Source organism: Dunckerocampus dactyliophorus, chromosome 11 (assembly GCF_027744805.1).
Source record: "Dunckerocampus dactyliophorus isolate RoL2022-P2 chromosome 11, RoL_Ddac_1.1, whole genome shotgun sequence".
NCBI classification, from domain to species: Eukaryota; Metazoa; Chordata; class Actinopteri; order Syngnathiformes; family Syngnathidae; genus Dunckerocampus; species Dunckerocampus dactyliophorus.
Genome location: NC_072829.1, coordinates 22494696 through 22510906, shown reverse-complemented (window position 1 = coordinate 22510906; position 16211 = coordinate 22494696). Strand labels below are relative to the sequence as shown.

Here is a 16211-nt window from a genome sequence, read left to right as displayed (position 1 = left end):
TCAATTAACTTCATTTGTCTTCTTACTGGGTATATGGTTACTTAAGTTTTTTTGGTTTATTATTTTTTAGCCATACTATATTTACGTTATTATATGCTATATTAAATGAAGTTTCAGGCAAAAGTTTTGGGGTATATTTTTTGGTATCTTACATTAGATTCCGTGTCTGAATATAAGAAACTAAACGTATAATTAATATACCTTAAGAAATGTTGGGATTTCCCCTTGTCTTCTCAAATGAATAAATGTGCACAAAATAATGAACAACTTCAACTTTGAACTTAAAATTAAGCCATGGTTTAATAAAATCACGTGCTAAAATGATGAAAAGTCTGTCACTGTCCAATTACCGATCTCTCTACTTCACAGTAAGGATAAAAAAAAAATAATCCAATTGTTTTAATGACATCTTACTCATAAAAGTTGAATATAATTTAATGATTCAAGCAAAATTGCAGAAAATAAGATGAGAACAACACCCCCATGTGTGTCTAAAAAAACTATTTCATATACAAACTTGTAATACACAATGTTTAACGTACATTTCAGAGGGAAAAACGACATTATTGCTATTATTTTTCAGTTGGTATTCCTGTATGTCCAGACAGGAAATACTTTTAGATACAAAAGCAGCACAGACATCAACGTCGGTGAAGTTAAGCGGTACATCTTATGGTTTTCGAGGTTTAACTTTGACAGTGGTGGACACTGATTTGGATCCTTGCAGGTTCTCAGCAGTGCAGGTGTATGTTCCTTGGTCCACGTCCCTCACCTCGTCCACGAGGAGGATAGACTGAGTCTGGTGTCTTGCTGAACCTCCATCCAGTGGGCTGATGCTCTCTCGTGTGTACAGAGGCCTCCCGATCTGTAAAATCCAAGCACCGTGATTAGATACGTGCACGTGAGTTACTCGACGTGTGGCATTGTGACCTCCTGTCCGGGGTACTCCCATGTGATATCCACTGCCACATCCCGCTCTCCCATCACAGTGCAGCTGACACGTAGATTGTCACCAGTAGCCACTGAGCTCGCATTGGCTTGGATGACTGGGGCAGGGGGGGCCATTGGGTCTAAAACAAAAAAAGGGCATGTTAAAAACATGCTAGTACGTGACAAATGTGTCTGTTTGAGAGTAGCATCAAGTGGTAAAGATGCAGACTGCTAACAACATGTTAGTAACTATGTTGAGCTACTGGTGCACCCACAATGAGTCATTGCCCAGCAAATACCAGCTGCGGTGCTGTACAATAACATAATTGGAGTATCATGCAGTGATGTTTTGACATTTCTAAACGCATGTTATTTTTTCCAGACACGTTGGAAGACCACTGGAAAGCTTACAAACCCTAATTAGCAGGTTTTACTATACTAGGCAGCAATACTCTATGGAATTACGGGTGCAAGGTCGTCACTGATTTCACTCAGAGAATGTGAGCGTGTGAATGCATGTTTGTCGGTATGTGGCCTGTGATTGACTGGCGACCGGTCAAGGGTGTACCCCGCCTTTTATTCAGTGTCAGCTGGGGTAGGCTGGGAGTGCTAGAGAAAACATAACAACATTCACTGTACCTGCACGTGCACACTCCTGATCAACATTTGAAGAGCAGTTGAAAAATGTACATTTTGCTCTGTTGGATCTTAAGGAGGTTCTAAGTGGAGCTTCATTGTGGAAAAAATACAAAATGGGAGTTACACAACAAAAAACGTTTGAGTAAGCAGTTTATTGCAAACAATAATTAAACTGAAATAGGCTGAAGACTAGGCTTGGGCATCGTTTGGATTTGAACGATTCCGGTTCCTAACGACTCTCGATTCCAATGCTTTTAAAAGGCAGGGTAATAAAAGTGATTTCATGAACATTTGATCAACTTTACTCTGAATTTCTTATACGGCTATTTTCAACCATTATATAAAAATCAAAGCATTCAACTTCTAGTTTCTTTTTACAGGAGTACGCAAAAAGACAAACGAAAAAAGATTTTTAGTTTTGAAAAGTAGTGTACTTTGTTTTCCGTCTCAATGTTGGTGTACGCTATTTTTTTTATGACACCCTTATTTGTTAACACAATTGAACAGGATATGGCCCGGAGCACTCTTATTTTGGAGGCCAGAAGTGTGTTGTGCGGGTTGAGAAGGTCCCTGGATTGTTGCGAATAGAGACAGAATTATATTCCTAAAAACAAACAAACAAAAAAGGTTTTACCTAAAACTCGTATCTAACATATATTAAAAAAAAAACATAAAAAATTAAACATATAAGACAAAATGAACCTATCCAAAGCTCAAAAAAATTAATGGAATAATTTGAAGGAACTAAAATACAAATATAAATCAGTCAAAAACACATTCAAAGATGTGCTGTGATATGTAGTATCCTACCCTGGTCACTAGGTGTCAGTAATTGATACATTGATGAGACAATAGCCACCACAGGAAGTACTGTACAGAAACCGCAGGTTTAAAAAAAACAACAAGGAACTCTCCCAATGCTATATTATCTTATTTAAGTCTTATATGTCTTATTTCCTCTTATTATATAATGTCTACTGTATTGGGTAATATGAGTGTAAAGGTGACTATGGGGTGCTATTTCATGTCTAGAGGGCTCTAATAATGTTAAAACCATATTTAGAAGGTCGTAAACAGGTTTTCTATGCTCTAACTATGAAAGTATTTAATTTACAAATAAGGAATCCTACTTATCACAGTTTGGTCTGGAACATATTAAGCCAACAAACGAGGGATTACTGTATAGACTTATACAGCCCATGTTATGGCCCGTGTGGGTTTCTTGAAAAAAATGTTGGACTAAAAGTGTTGACTCACAGTTGACATAGATGAGCATGTACTTGGTGGAGCTCTGCCTCAGGCCCCCCAGGCTGGCCACACAGTACAAAGCCCCAGCATGATACGGTCGAGGTCGATGGATGGTGAAGCCTTTCTTGACGTCGAAGGAGATCTCTGTCCCGTCCACTGCCACCTCCACTGGTGGGTACTCGCGGTGCAGCGTCACCTTGGCTTCCGGTGAGGTCACCTGGCAAGGGAGGCGCGTCGGCCAGTTGGTTCTCAGCTGAATTACCTTGTAGTAGTCCGATGACGGGACAAAAAGCTCCTGTGGGTCTGTTTGGAACATTCAGACAAGCATAAACTGCGGTGAAATAAATTGTTGTAATACTGCAGTGGTGATTTTTCACGGTACCGGTGAAGAAAACAAAGACTTTGCCAGCTTTGTCGTAGTCTTTTCGGCAGTCTGTGCCCTCACAGAACATAGAGTAGCAAGTGTACTCCCCTGTGTCAGCACCTGTGCTATTGACTAGTGTCAGAACGCCGTATCGCTCATTCTGGACCATCCTGCGAAGGCAAAACAGTAAAACCCATAAAGCACAGGTGTCAAACTCGTGTCCTGTGGGACGGAACACGCATGAATCTTACCTCAGCCTGCCCTCATCGTCCTCCTCCAAGTATGAAGGGACGCCCCACTTCACAGGTTTACCCCTGCACCTCAGCTCAAGAGTGTCTCCGGCCTGAACGCTTAAAGTCTCTCCCACCTTGGTGAACCTTCCTCTGCTTATTACCTTTGGGTGTCACATAAAGAAGAGTTACGGACATGAAGGGAACGAGTGGTTATGTTCAAAGAAGGAATTGTTGGTGAAATACCTGCGTAAGCAAGGTTTGGGCCTGCACTGGAGCTTTCACCTTTGGTTTGGTTTTTACTGCATGGGGTTCTTTGTGTGCTGCTTTCCCCACTTTAGGTTTGCTGGACTTGGCCTTCCTCCCTGGACTCTTCCGCTCTTGGGCATCTTTATGACAATAAGCTAAGTAGCAATCAGAACAGATACAGGAGTTTATTGCTGAGGAGGTCCTATCCCGTTCATTTCAGGGGCTTTTAAAGGGATTTTGGATCTCAGTGGGGATCTTTTACAAAAATACTTCATAAATATCAAGTTGTGTTCAGGGTAAATCTGCATTCTTCTCCTCTTGCCAGACATGCTCGAATTCTGCAGCCTTCTCCCGGACCATCCCTACCCATAGTCGGGGATCGAGGGTTTTCTCCACCCCCCCGACTCCCACCGCTGCTCCAAGCTGCATGGAGACATTCCCTAACCCCCCACCTCCCCACCTGGATGGGTTATGTGCAGCAACCAGTGAGGAAGAACTGGGTATTGGATATGATAGGATGAATGTTGGGGAATTTGTCATCGAACTGCGCTTTATTCACGAAACAGCTGTCCATGAAGTGGCAAAAGCAGAGGGGTAATGACCATTAGGTAGATCTTTGGTTCCCCACAGGAGTAGCTGGTGATAGGGAATATTGTGCCTGTTGTGAGATATTTCAAACCTGCAATAAAAGGCTGTTGTTGCTGGCACTGGCTGTCTGGTGCTTGTGTGTCTCACCGAATATTACAGTAACATTACTCACACCTGCTCACGTGTGTAAAATACTGCATGTCACAACGACTTTGAATGTGTCTTCTGAATGCCTTATATTTGTATTTTAGCTCAATTAGCCCTTGAATAAGCATTTTCAAGCATAAAAATGGAGTTTAGGTAGAAAACATGTCAAATTGGCTTAAATATTCATATTTTTGTACAAATAAAAGGCCATGTTCAACCACTAGACGGCATGATTTATTAATTCATTCATATATGAGAAACAGTGATAAGTGAAGCTGCAAAATTCCAAGCACCAAGTGGTGAGTGGTTACTGTAAATCTAATTTATCTGTTCCAGACACCCAAAAATGTTGTCTAAAAATATATTTTATAGAGAAAAATTATAGTTTCACATGCAGAAAACAATGCAAAAATAATTACAAACAGCAAAGTAAACGGATATATTTAACATCACTTTTACCTTTGTTGAAGACTGTCTTCTTGGCGAAGGTAGATAGCCAATAGTGTTTCTCACCTTTTTATCAACACATTCTTTTTCAGCAACTTCCTTTGGCCACACGGCGGGCTATTTAGACGTTACGCTCGATGAAAAATGCATGGACAGTGAGTCTGCAACATGCATGGTGCTTTGTTTTCAGCACCCGATTACAGGGAATGATACAGTAAAGGGCAAACAGACTGGTTTGTATTGCACGATAACCAAGACAATGCCCGAAAACGGGGGCAGAAATTTGGCAAAAAATGTTGCTGAAAATCATAGGAAAACTGGGGGTGTTTTCGTATGAACTGGGTTCATCCTGAAATGATTCTGAAATATCCCGAACGTCTTGTGAGTAGCATATACTGGTGCTGTTTGTCATCATCTATGAACCGGGAAGTCGCCTGCTATCTAACGACCACAAATATGCCACGGCATCATTCCCCCCCCCTCCACAGAGTGACAAATCTAATGGTGGTGTCAGACCTTTGCACAGTGCTGTGCATTCACAGAAGAGCTTTGCATCAGGAAAACAAAATCTCTTACCTAAATCGGAGATTATGAAACAAATAAGTAGGGCGCTCAGCACCGGCCTCCACTTCCAGCCAAACAAGTTCACCGAAGTCATGATGCTGGATTACCAAAGCGGTCTGTGGTTCGTCAGTTCACACAGTTGAACACAAAGTGCTAACTGTATCCAGAGCAGCAGGAGCGAGGACAGGAGGAGGTGGGCAAAGCTCGCAAAATGAGTGGTCAGCTGCTTTCCACAATCACATGAGTTGCTCCTCCTGAGAGTGACATTAGCACCCCAAATTCCTCCTGACTGGCTGAATGGAAGCTTTCAAGCTTGCCTGGACCAATGAGGGTGCAAAAACTGAGGCCCCTCCATGTGGAATCAGTCTGTTTGCTTAGCTGCTGGAGTGGACGTCTGCTAGCAGCATGAGACAACAACAGTCCTGATGAGACCTGTGGAAAAGCTTATTAAAAGCATTCGCTATGCTGTTAAACCGATACCTGTTGATACTCCCTTGCAGTTTGCCTTACTGGAACAACATGAAGTTTTTAAGTTTTTTTTTGTTTAAGGATTTTATTTTCTCATTTTGCCACTCCCAAGCGTAGTAACTCGCAGGGATGAGCCGGATACTCTGTTACGGATGATGCATTTTTGGCGAGTACGAGCATGAAACGAGTACAGCTTGTCATTATCCGCAATTGTGATGAAGGAAAGTCCTCTTTGGGTAACTACTTATGTATTCACTCTTCACGCTCTGTGATTGGCCAGTCACACACAGCGACCACCCCTCTCTAGACAGACTCCTTACAGCCAGAGAGAGGAGTATGCGGGGCATTTGACAAGACAAGAGTTGAAAACGTCTTGTGTCGTGTTGGTTATTGCCGATGTTATTGTTTTTTCCGTCTGCTTGCTTCTAATTTGGTTGGTGATATAAAGTCAGTTGGGGCCGCACGGTGGTCTTGTGGTTAGCATGTTGGCCACACAGTCACGGTCTGGAGATCGGGAAGACCTGGGTATGATTCTCCCTTGGGCATTTCTGTGTGGAGTTTGCATGTTCTCACCGTGCATGCGTGGGTTTTCTCCGGGTTTCTTCCCACATTCCAAAAACATGCATGTTAGGTTAATTGGCGACTCTAAATTGTCCATAGGTATGAATGTGAGAGTGAATGATTGTTTGTCTATATGTGCCCTGTGATTGGCTGGCGACCAGTCCTGGGTGTACCCGCCTGTCGCCAGAAGTCAGCTGGGATAGGCTCCAGCATGCCCCAGAGACCCTAATGAGGAGAAGCGGCATAGAAAATGGATGGATGGATAAAGTCAGCTCTTAGCATCGACTACTGAAATTTTGGTCACGTGACAACCCTAATGGTGAGTTTCCGTTTCGATTTCGGCTATGCTGACAACCGCCTATGTCGACAACCGCTTATGCCAACATCAGTCCCGCAGGGAAAACGAGAACTACTTCAGTAACCATTTTTAAAATGAGTTTCTCTTGAATGAAAAGATACATTTACAACATATGATGAGGAAACATGTACACTCTTCATATTTACACTTTCATACAAGAGACAATATTTCCAATGTCAACAGCAAAACAAAAACAAGATGATTACATTCCATATTGCCAAATCACAATGTAAGATCATTTAAATACACATCCAAAAGTACAAATAGTATTAGAAACAATTGTTTTTACGCCATACATTTTATACAGTTTAAAAAGCACACAGGTATAGGAACTACCTTGCAATCAAAAGGCAACACATGTAAATATGATCACAATATGATGACAGTGACAAAAACATCAAATTGAATGTGCCCGGTCATTTGAACTGCAGGAACATGTGATAAAGTACTGATGCTTAACACTGTCGGACCAGCAGCGGCGCGTGTAGTTACACACAATTACTAAACAGTGACTCACTGTAACATCTCTTTTCATCTCCGCCCACACCAGCTTAGAATTTGTCTTCTTTAAAGATGCTCTTGTCTGTTTTTTCACTGACGCTTTCAATGGCTGGCAGGTTGGATTTGAGCCGCCGCCTCTGAACACTGTAATGCAGCCCGTAGCCAAAATAGATGACCAAGCCTGCAGAGATATAACGTTGCAGCTCACTGACTTGGACAATGAAAGTATTCTATAACCTGTCCATTGCAAGTATTGCCTCACCGACTGCCATCCAGATGGCGTAGCGTACCCACGTGGCGCCTTCTAACTGGAACATGAGGTAGACGTTTATAAGTGTGCTCACTATGGGCAGTGCAGGGAGTAAGGGCACCTAAATGAGCACATGAAAACATGTTGACATACTGGTACTTGTGCTGTATTCTGCATTCACATGCATGTACTTACCATGAAGGATGCCTTGGTAGCGTTCTGTGGGTGCCTCCAGATGAGGAACATGCTAAGTAGCAGGATGATGGAGAAGATGCAGACGAGTGTGATGCTCCATGCTTCCATAGCGGATAACGCATCGATCCCCAGGCTGAGGGTGATGCACAGCGAAGCCACGCATGCGACTGCGCACACACAGTGAGAATGATGTGTACTGTACTCGCATATAAAGATGGAGTTAAGCTGATGAATGTGTGCTTACCGGAGACTAAAATCAGAATAGTGACTGTTTTGGAGGTGACTGAGTTTGGAGATGACGGAGGCTTCAGGAAGCCAAATTTGGTGTTCCTCTCAATGATTTGCAGTTCTCTGTCTTGGGATGAATCCACCTGGTACCTTAAACGACATCAGCAATGTATGTAGCACAGAACATGCAGGCTGATGTGCCAACAGGTGTTAATGAAGGTATCATTTGGAACCTCAGTATTAGGATGCAAATGGCCACGAGTGTGTAGGCAAACAAAGTGCCGATGGACATCATCTCCACCAAGGCGTCCAGGTCGAACAGCAGCGCCATGATGGCTGAAAATGAGACAGAGACAGTACTTCTAGTTAGGAAACTCTGGTTCAGGTCCAGTTTTCTTCTTTTTAAAGGTAATTTAGAATTAATAAAGGTCAATGATCTTGCATTCCATCTTTCCCTCACTCGTGAACAAGACCCCCGAGGTACTTAAACTAGTCGTGAGCTTTGGGTAGTGACCGAAAGGACAAGATTGCGACCGAAATGAGTTTTCTCTGTCGGGTGGCTGGGCTCTCCCTTAGAGATAAGGTGAGAAGCACTGTCATCCGGGAGAAACTCGCAGTTGAACCGCTGCTCCTCCTCATTGAGAGGAGCCAGATGAGGTGGCTCGGGCATCTGGTCAGGATGCCTCCCGGACGCCTCCCTGGGGAGGTGGTTAGGGCATGTCCGAGCGGTAGGAGGCCTCGGGGAAGACCCAGGACACGTTGGAGAGACTATGTCTCTCAACTGGCCTGGGAACGCCTCGGGATCCTCGGAGCTGGACGAAGTAGAGAGAGAAGTCTGGGCTTCCCTGCTTAGTTATTCTGTAAAGGTCCAGATGTGAACTGCGGCCTATGCCACATGACTTTGGGCGAAAGGCAGGCTAAACCTTGGCCCAGTCGCCAAGGCACATATCACAAGGCACGTATAGACAAACAATCACGCGTAAGGACAATTACTCTAACATGCTTGTTTTTGGACTCTAGAATGGAACCGGAGTACTGGGATTGAATTCGTTCAAGCTCACCAGCGTTAAAATCCTAACTCTGCCAAATAAATGTTTACCTGCTACAGTCCCAGATGATATGGTAGCCACTGCAGGACTGCCTCTGGAAGTGACTTTGGTCAGGGGTTGGAAGAGCAGGCCGTCTCTTGCCATGGCAAACATCACCCTGGGCATCGGGAACATGGAACCCAACAGGCTGCACACATCCATGCACAAAGGGTGTTGTTATTCTTATGTGGGACGATCAAACGTTGATCTTAGTGCCAGATACAATTTATACATACCTGGTGGACAGAGCACACAGCGACCCCACTGCCACCACATATTTGGCAGGACCCCAGCCGATATAATCAAAAGCGACGGGCAGCGGGCTTTTTTGGCTGAGCATGTAGTAAGGCATCATCAGGGTGAGCGCGGCCGAAACAGCAAAGTAGGCCAGGAAACAGATGAGTAAAGAGGCCACAATCCCCACCGGAACAGACTTTTGAGGGTTCTTCACCTCCTCACCTGAGAAGAATATAAAGAGCTCGGTTGTGTTCTTCTAATACGCAATAAGACCATCCATCCATCCATCCATCCATCCATCCATCCATCCATCCATCCATTCATCCATCCATTTTCTATGCCGCTTCTCCTCATACTAAATAAACAGACAACTGATGTAGAATTGGAACAACTATTGTCTCGCAAGTTGGAAGTTTGAATTTGCAGCCTCTTCATGCATGACATCTCACAAGATCTCCACGTATTGTATCTAAGGGCACTCTGGAGCAGTGCTCAGACCCATTGTTGTACCAGATGCTTAAAATGACCGTGTTTTGAGGAAAATGATCGTAAAACATTACCACGCATATACCGTGTATGGTATAGCTCATAATGCCGTTTTACCTTTAAATACACTTAATAGCTTCTAGCAAAAAGGCATGTGAGACAATGCACAACATCAGGTGCAGTACAGGCGTGCATCCTGTTGGTGTTTGCTAATAGCCAAGAATTGAAGGGGTTAAATTATGATACATTATAGTATTTTTGGAATTATTGATAGTACATCGTACAAATGTGCATTCAGTCATGAATTTTCTATGCCGCTTAATCCTCATTAGGGCCGCAGGGGTGTATGCTGGAGCCTATCCCAGCTGACCTTGAGCGAGAGGCGAGGTACACATTGGACAATCGCAGGGCACATATAGACAAACAACCATTCACACTCACAGTCATACCTATGGACAATTTATAGTCACCAATTAACCGAACATGCATGTTTTTGGAATGTGGGAGGAAGCCGGAGCATACATAGAAAACCCACGCACACACGGGGAAGAACATGCACACTCCAAAACTTTTGACCAAATGTTTGTGGTCAAAAAAGCATTTTTTCTTCCAAAAATAAGCCATTTTTTCCGCAGAAAGCACCTCTCATTCACTATAAGTCGGTAATGATTTATAAATACGTGATAATACAGATAGGATGTACAGCATACATGTACCACTGTTAAAAAAAGCCCACAATTTTTACATGTTTATGTCTTTACGCGTCAATGATCATGTTTTTTCGACAAGAGGTGAGATTTCGCACTTTGTTTGTCGGTCCTTGAACGCACCACAGTGGTGTGTACTGTGACTGGCTACACCGTGACTCCGATTCCATCTGTTCATTATCTTACGTTATCATTCAGAGAGCTTTTATTGCAAATGTTGACCTGAAATCAGAAGAAAATGTTTGGGGGGGTGTCAAAAATACTCATTTGTATGGGGGTATCATTAATCACTGTTTTTTGACATTCGGTGGTGGTCCTGGACGGTGACCCCCAAGAGAAGGCTGAATCTGCTGTACTCATGTCTCTGTCCTGGCTGCTCAGTGCAATATGGTCGACAATCTTTCTTTTCTTGGGAGAATGAGCAGAATAAGATTTTCATTGCATAGTATAACTGCCTGTTTTACTATGCACATGACAATAAAACTCTCTTGAATCTTGAATCTTGAATCTTGAATAAGTCAACAGTAATGGTCTCTGTTTCACTCTTGAATCTTGAATTAGAATGAGCTCCATGAACCTTGGCTATCAGTGTTGTTGTTTTTAACTTTGACCATTAACAAGGGTTCGCCTATTTATTGTTATTGTATGACAGCTAAGCCCGGTTCAAAGTTTGATGCATGGAGTAGCAGTATTGTAATGGCAGTGTTGTAATGTTCATCACCGCGTCAGCCGTACATCATAACAGAACATAGTTTGTTGTTTTTATGATGCGTTCTAAACAGCAGTTCACTTCTTTTTACACTTGCATGACAGTTAAGAACGTCACAATGTCACTCGAATCGTTGCCTGTGCAGAAAATGACCAGTTTGACCGAGGAACAGATTACTTCCCTGTAAATCCTGTTGGAAAAAACATATTCTAAATCCATCGACCCGCTCACTGCCGCTACAGAATCTAGTACGGTGGGTGTTTATGAGAATAACATAGATGCATGTGTCCTATGTGTGTGATTTCAACACGATTTTTAAGATGGTGCAGGAGAATGCCGATGAGCAGGGTGCTCTTATGGAATTGTTTTATTTGTGATGCGATATGCAATAAAGTCATTTATATTTATTTGGTATACAACTTCTGTAATCATCTACTGAATGAAGCGTGTTTTATATGCCCAGGCGGTCTTCTCACCCGTCGTTGCGATGCAGTCAAAGCCCACAAAGGCATAGAAGCATGTCGCTGCACCAGCCAGGGTTCCACTGATGCCGTAGGGAAAAAATCCACCGACACCATACACGCTTGTCAGATTGGCGGTGGTGCTCAGGTTACTGCACAAAAGAGAGTCCATTATCTTGTTAGCGTGTTTACAGTATCGTAATCTGGAAGGCAATAATATGTTATCTGTCAATGCGAGGATGCCGCATGCACCCAAACACAGACAGCATTGCAGCGCTCTTTGACTTTACTTGAGCTCTGCCGTGGCGTTAAGCACCATGTCTTCACTGATTTTCCAGTTGGAGATGTCTCCCTTGATGAAGCCGGAGATGGCCACAAAGACCAGCACCAGGATGTTGACTCCAGTGAAGATTTTGTTGATTGTGGTTGACTCTTTCACCCCAAAGGCGAGCACCCCTTTAAAAACAGACATGATAAAGACCTGATATTAACTTGACAAGCTTTTTTTCGCATAACCGTGGATCACTGCATGTTCAGCATTTACGGGCCCGCAGATTTTTGGTCCAAAAGCATTTGTTGATTTTGTTATTTTCTCTGAAAATATTTTTTTTTCCGCAGACACATCTCATTCACCCAAAGTTGGTAAAAATGTATAAATACACATTAATAATGTTTAAATTTTTTTTACATGTACGTCTTTATGCTTCGCTTATGATGTTTTTTCGTCAACCATTGAGATTTCACACTTTGTATGGCGGTCCTTGAACGCACCGTAGTTGTGTGACTGTCTACAATGTGACTCCGATTCCATCTGTTCATCCATCATCTTGCATTATCATTCATTAGTGGTGAGGACATATGCATTTTGTACTTTAAACACCCTTCATAAGTGCGTGAGGGATATTTATGCTTAAACCTGGATTGTGTCGCAAGTGAACAATGGCATTTGAAGAGACAAGGGGAGGGTTCTGGAGTTGAATGATCAACACGCATTTTATTGCTACAACTGCCTTGTCGGGGCAACGCCCAAGCAGAAGCTGCAGTAATTCTACATTTGATTAAAGTTACTTCAGATTTTTCAGACCAAAACACGATCGCTGCATACGACGTTTTATCAAAAAATGTTCGAGTAGAGTCTAATTTGGACGCACTTCCTGGTACGGCACTCTAAGCATCATGGGAACTGGAGTTCTTTTAGCGTAAACACAAAACTAAAACTACTGCAATCTATTTGACATGTGCCTTTACATAACTATACGTCAACATATCATTTATCATTTTTAGTTTTGTTTGTTGTGTTTTAGTTTTGTTTTTTTCATGCATGCAAAGTTACAAAACATTTCAAAATCTACCTGCATTGTTTTGTGACTGTGTTATAGTTTGCCCTTGTAGTTTTTGTCAAAGTAATGTTAAAATATCGGCTCGTCTCATTCTTGTGAACCCCATATTGTGTGTCGTGACACCCCTGATCTACTGTATTGTCAAAGCCTGTATTACCAGATAGGAGCATAATGAGAGACGCAGCAAAGACATCTGGGTAGGGGGCCAGCCCCGGAAGGCCCATTGCTGCATTTTCTTGGAAGTATTTGGACATGACACCCCCAATGAGGTCATCAAACGTCCCACTCCAAGCTAGTGCAACGCTGGAGGTCCCTGCAGAAAGTTAGTGGAAAAATGCAATCCAGTGAGTCACCATGTAAGTGCTATCATAAAGACAATTTGTCCATGTTGATTTCCTTCCCGGCATCCGCTACACTTTAGACTTTAGGTTTTATGGTCTTATTTACATGGCTATAATCCCGAGGACAGGCGTCTCTCATATGTGAAGTGTCCTCGTTGAAGAATCTGCTTCTACAGCAGGTGAAAGGCTACATGATGTCTCATGTGGATGGTTGATCATTTATACCATGTCCTCTTTAGCTGAAGTTACATAAGAGCCCAGTACACAATATGACCAAGACATGAATGAAAATGCATTACTAATGAGCAACAACAGAGGAATTAGCAAGGTAGCAAATGATTGATGATAAAAGATGCAGTGAACTTGCCTATGACATAGGAGAGAAGCAAATTCCACCCGGTGATAAAAGCCAGCAGCTCCCCAACTGTCACATAGCTGTACAAGTACGCCGAGCCCGTCTTAGGAACTCTAGACCCAAACTCTGCATAGCAAAGTCCGGCAAATATGGATGCCAGGGCAGCGATGAAGAACGAGATGATAATGCTGGGCCCAGCTGTGTCTCTGGCCACTTCTCCAGAGAGGACATAGACGCCGGCCCCCAGGGTGCTGCCCACGCCGAGGGCCACCAGGTCCAGAGTGGTCAGGCATCGTTTAAAGGTGGACTGCTCCCCTTCTGGCTCCAAGGGCTTCCTCCGGGACAGGCTCGCCAAAAGTTCCTTCAGGGTGGCGCACGCCATGCTTAGGCTCGGGATGCAGAGATGAGGGAATTTGAGAGGAAGACACAGGTGGGAGTGCTGCTGGATGTCATGGAAGGAGAGAGGGAGTGAGTGGAAGAAGAAGAGGGGAGAGGAGAGGGATAGGAAGGGCGGATCAACATCTCAGTGAATAATTGTCAGGTCAGCCCTGCAGTATAGTACTTTAAAATAGGATATCAAAATAACAACTGTTATGTAATATTAATATTTCTCTTTGTAGGGACAACTTAAGTGGATGCCTCACTATAAGGCAGCAGAAGCATGTTAACATATTATAATGGAATTTAAACCAAATATAATGGAAAAAAATGATAAATTATAGGATAATAACACTGTATATCTTGATGTTTAAACATTTTGAAAAAGTTACACAAGGAGTTTGTTAATGCGCCGCAATAATCTTTGTTTTTTTATCTTATTTTTTATTTTATTTGTTATTGTATATTTGATATTTTGAATTAGCTGAGTGTCCCATAAAGGGTTCAAGGTGAACTTGGAGGTCACATGGAAAAATAATAATCATTACATATACCTACATATATATGAGCTGATATGATCTAAGCGTAGTTCACTCGCCAACCACAATGAATACAATCCATAATTCCATATACACACATTATGATACAGGATAATTATGATGCGGCTGTTGGCCGTTTTATTGCCAAACACATAAAAGCAGCCTTTAAGCAACCATTTGCACCTTCAACTTTTATGAGGGCCCAGTATTCAAGTCAACAATTATCCTGACACTTACGAACAATAAAATATTGAATATCCTCACCTCACCAGTGCGGGATCATGTCAGAAGATTGGAGTTGGGATGGGTTACGTTCAATCACAGCTATAAACAAATAAGAACATTTCATGAGTACACACTGAGAGATAAAGGTGAAAGGTGTGGCGTGTGGCGGATGCAGTCTCATTTCAACTTAAAAAAAAAATTCTTTTAACATATGTTTTGTTTTTTGCAAAAAGCACCACTTAAAATAGTGAATTAAAAAAATCAGCTTGGTTGGAGTTTGCATGCGTGTATTGAAGGTGTGACTCTTGCATAAGCAGCGACCCTGAGAGTTAATGAGAGACAGGAGGACAAAGCAGCATTCATGGCTCATGCATTGCTGCACGCTGCACACTTTTTCTATAAGAGCAGTAGCTTTCACCTCCTCATCCACTAACGGGGGGATTTCAGCCCACTTAATCCCTCCTGGCATCTACTTCGGCAGGCATGAGGCAAGTGGAAGGCAGCCTGTGTACACTTTTCAGGCTACCTTTGACCAAACTTAACACTTGGCCTTGCTATATGCTGAGATATGGCTTTCGCAGGAGAGATAACGCGTATTAACAACAAGTGCACATGTAACGTGCAGCTTTGTCATCAATTATTTTACAGGATTAAGGTTGCCCGTTACACATCCTGATTATTTGCAAATGAAAATCAGAGGTTTCAGATGACATTCTGATGATATTCTTATTGTCTACATAAGCATGTTGTTGTACTGTACCTTCTCTTCTATCCCCCGAGGAGCGGCCAGGTTGCTGTGAAAACATCCAAATGAGGCAGCAGTATCAGTGCTGCTGACTTGGATGACGGATTGAATGAGTTTGTTTTTTTTTAACTGTAATACAGTACATACAAGAGTGGCCAGCGAGACCCTCCCACTCTATGGAATTACTCACAAAGTAGCCTTTCTTGCTCCCTTGTTTGGATCATAATGTCCTCATTATTGCAAAGGCACACAGCAGTGGACAAAATATCCCTGTGAGAATCTCAGAAATGCTGTTGTGGTGAATTTATATGCAATGATACATTTATTTGTTTCAACAGTGTTCCATATTTGGAATGCACTTCAAGGGAACACCATGATGTCCTCCTCTACCATCAGTTGCTGTGACACAACCCCAACACATGTCATCAATTGTGGACCATGTCGTAGTTCAGTGGTTCTCAAATGGGAGTACTAGTTCGCCCGATGTGGGGGAAATAAGTATTTGATCCCCTGCAAGTGCAGATTTTTAATTTATTTCAGAGAGATTGAATGTAGAAAAAAATATATATCAAGTTTTGGAATTAATTTGTAGTTGCATTTAAGAACACCTCTGGGTTGGGAATGAGGTCCTGC

At 42.7% G+C, this 16211-nt stretch overlaps 2 protein-coding genes across 2 annotated transcripts; both read right to left on the bottom strand.

Moving 5' to 3' along the window:
- Positions 1-308: 308 nt before the first annotated feature.
- Positions 309-5598, bottom strand: LOC129189972 (platelet-derived growth factor receptor-like protein). The gene is made up of 7 exons (XM_054792220.1): positions 5419-5598; positions 3658-3815; positions 3433-3575; positions 3200-3351; positions 2827-3120; positions 931-1070; positions 309-865 (listed from the first exon to the last, which is right to left on the bottom strand). The coding sequence occupies exons 1-7, from the start codon at positions 5498-5500 to the stop codon at positions 671-673; spliced, it is 1164 nt and encodes a 387-aa protein (XP_054648195.1). The 5' UTR covers positions 5501-5598; the 3' UTR covers positions 309-670.
- Positions 5599-6917: 1319 nt separating this feature from the next.
- On the bottom strand, positions 6918-15756 carry LOC129189803 (cationic amino acid transporter 2-like). The gene is made up of 13 exons (XM_054791897.1): positions 15594-15756; positions 14873-14932; positions 13704-14130; positions 13153-13308; positions 11946-12111; positions 11671-11807; positions 9292-9514; positions 9067-9203; positions 8201-8303; positions 7984-8117; positions 7740-7906; positions 7557-7665; positions 6918-7475 (listed from the first exon to the last, which is right to left on the bottom strand). The coding sequence occupies exons 3-13, from the start codon at positions 14071-14073 to the stop codon at positions 7345-7347; spliced, it is 1833 nt and encodes a 610-aa protein (XP_054647872.1). The 5' UTR covers positions 14074-14130; positions 14873-14932; positions 15594-15756; the 3' UTR covers positions 6918-7344.
- Between the last annotated feature and the right edge of the window lie 455 nt (positions 15757-16211).